General features: G+C 36.3%; 1 protein-coding gene across 1 annotated transcript; it reads left to right on the top strand.

The window, feature by feature from the left end:
- Window positions 1-744: 744 nt before the first annotated feature.
- LOC133326616 (protein YIF1B) lies at window positions 745-1,736 on the top strand. Its single transcript, XM_061535246.1, has 3 exons — window positions 745-965; window positions 1,035-1,421; window positions 1,487-1,736. The coding sequence occupies exons 1-3, from the start codon at window positions 774-776 to the stop codon at window positions 1,721-1,723; spliced, it is 816 nt and encodes a 271-aa protein (XP_061391230.1). The 5' UTR covers window positions 745-773; the 3' UTR covers window positions 1,724-1,736.
- The last annotated feature ends 1,389 nt before the right edge of the window (window positions 1,737-3,125 follow it).

Below are 3,125 nucleotides of genomic sequence, written 5' to 3'. Positions count from 1 at the left end.
ATTCTTCTTTCCTAATAAAATTGATGATGGTGATGAGAGATACTAACCAAACCCCGGCCTCAAACACATACGCCTATGCTGCCGCTGTTGCTATCTATCAGTTTGTTATTGTTATGTGTCCACCAGCCTCCAACCTAAACTATCTTAGTTTGTGATCTGTTTGTTGTTACGTTTTGTGTGTGACAGTGTACTCATATGTGAGTGAGTGTGTGCGTATGGTTACATGCCACATAAATTGAGACATGAAATGCACACACCACGCCGATGCATTGTCTGTAGCTTGCAAGTTTCCATTGTTTCTTTGCTTTATCACTCATTTGTACTGCCATTGCTGTTCTTGTAATCAAAAATAATAATTATTTTTTTCACATTTCATTCATCAAGCTTCTTCTGGTCCAGGCCGTAAGATCAAACATGTTCGGGATGTTAATGCTATGGGTCCAGCAGCACCCATGGCTAGTACCTCGCCTTATTTGCAGCCAACAAATGGTCCAACTGTTTTGGATCCAATGTTAGGTGGTAATACGGGACCGGCGGGTTTTGGTATGTCACCCCAACAATCACCTCAACCACCAATGATGGGTGGTGGTAATTTCAATAATGGTGGCATGCAAATGCCTGGACAAAATTATGGTTATGCTGGTGCATCATCACCACAACCGCCACAATACAGCTCAGTTCCCGGGGGACAACCACAACAACAATTTGGCGGTTTGGGGCCACAACAGCCAGCCGGGCCTGGTGGAGCAGCTGGACAATTTCCACAATTTGCAATGTTTCAACAACCCATTGTACAGGATATGGCCATGCAGTATGGTCAACGTTTGGCCGATCAGGGTAAACAATTGGTCGAGAATCAATTTACAAAATGGGTACCCGTAGCCAAGTTGAAATACTATTTCTCAGTGGATAATAATTATGTGATTAATAAATTGAGGTTGTTATTCTTTCCATTTACACATAAGGTAAGTTCCCAAAAATAATAAAAAAATCAATATTTTTTTTAAACTTTAATACTCTTCCCTTAATTTTAGGATTGGTCTCTCAAATATGATCAAGAACAACCCGTACAACCTCGTTATGATATCAATGCTCCCGACTTGTATATACCGACAATGGCTTTTATAACATTTGTTGTTGTGGCCGGTCTTATGTTGGGTCTACAGAAACGTTTCTCACCCGAGGCCCTTAGTATACAGGCATCCAGTGCATTGGCCTATTGTATTTTTGAACTGGTCGTATATACAATCACGCTATATGTGGTCAACATTAAAACGAATTTGAAGACATTGGATCTAATGGCATTTGCGGGTTATAAATTTGTCACAATTACTGCATGTCTATTGGTGAGCACAATGTTCCATGGTTTCGGCTATTATTTGGCATTGGCATATTGCAGTTTATCGTTGGGATTCTTTTTGGTAAGTTTTCTTCTCTTTTTTTACTCCATATGTAATGTAAATAATTGAAAAATCTCTTCTTATAGTTACGAACTTTGAAAACCAAAGTTCTGCATGAAACCTCACCAACTGCTGCCACCGGTGCCATCAACTATGATCCCTATGGTAATCCCCAACAGTTGGATTACACTGGCGGTCGAAAACGAAAACTATATTTCCTTTTCCTGGTTGTTGGCGGACAGGCCTTTTTATCATTTTTATTATCGAAACATTTATATTTCCCCGATGCGGCCACCTTAGAAGCTAGAAATTTACAATTTTAAGTAAATACTCGACGTCGTCGTTTGTTTTCTGTGTGTATAAACAAAATATTTAGTTTAATTTCCAACAAGCTAAAATATAATAATCATTCTACCACGTATGTTTCCTTATTACAAACTTACCATTCTCAGCTGTTCCATGATAACTGTATGTGTGGTCGTCGTTACCCTCTCGACCCATTTATACCACAAAAGCTAAGCTTGATTTGATTATATGATTTTGTTAATTAAAAAAAGAAGAAAAGGCAAACGATCATACTTAAATCTGTTTTAACTCACAGATCGATCCCTGTTTTCTTTTCGTTTTAATTCCTTTTGGGTGTTTTAATATACATACATAGATTATATATTTTATTATTTTGTAAACTTCAACAATTTAGTTTTTAATTTTACAAAATATGTATATTTTCTTAAAAGATTTATTAATTTTTTTGTTAATTTGAATACATAAAAAAATTACTTTTTTATAAAAAACAAAAACATGAAAATAAAAAATAACATCATGAACGAAATTATATATGAAATATATAAAATATTTTGTGAATTCAGAGAGGTGAGTGCGTTATATTAAAATCGTCCATCTATCGACCACAGTGTTGTAGATTGCTTGACATTTGGCATGGGTCATAATCATAAAAGCTCTGATTGTCAGTTTGTAGGTTAACAAGTAAAAAAGTGTCAGCCGGTGTTGCCGACAGATATATATCCTCAGCCTATGGTTTACGGTGGTCTTCGGAATTAAACACAGGTTTTATTATTCCCTTAATTTTGATTCGATTTAATAAATTTTACAAGTTTATAAAATATTGACGCTTTATGGGGGAGGACTTGATCTAGGCTTTGTAAAGATAATGGAATCGCCCAATATTGGATTTATAAATATTGAAAATTTTGACTTTCATATAGGTTTGGTAACGATAATAGGTTGTGCAAGATTTGGTTCAAATCGAATAGTGCATTCCCCTGAATTTGGATTTATAAATATTGAAAATGTTGACCCTTTTTGGAGGGAAGGTACAAAAAGGAGTGGACCAATGGGTCCCATCTTCGGACTCGATCTAGGCTTCGTAAAGATAATAGGTTGTGCAAGGTTTGGTTCAATAATCCATTCCCCTGAATTTGGATTTAAAAATATTGAAAATTTTGACTCTTTGTGGGGGAGGTACTAGAAGTAGTGGACCGATATTAGAACAACTCTAGTTTAGTAAAAACGATCAGATTTTTTTTTCCAGAGGTACGAATTTCTACCCTAATTATGGGGATATATTTTTTTCTTGGGGGAGGTACCAGGATACCCGGTTATTTGACCCAGAACTTTGGATACGGGTACCCGGTTATATCCGGTTCTACGGATCCGGGTAATATAAATTGGGTATCTCAAACCGTTTTGGAGATACAGTCAAAA

Source organism: Musca vetustissima, unplaced genomic scaffold (assembly GCF_032173495.1).
Source record: "Musca vetustissima isolate MV318-11 ecotype Yass unplaced genomic scaffold, APGP_CSIRO_Mvet_v1 utg1965, whole genome shotgun sequence".
Classification (NCBI taxonomy): domain Eukaryota; kingdom Metazoa; phylum Arthropoda; class Insecta; order Diptera; family Muscidae; genus Musca; species Musca vetustissima.
This window is presented reverse-complemented; position numbering and strand designations above follow the sequence as displayed.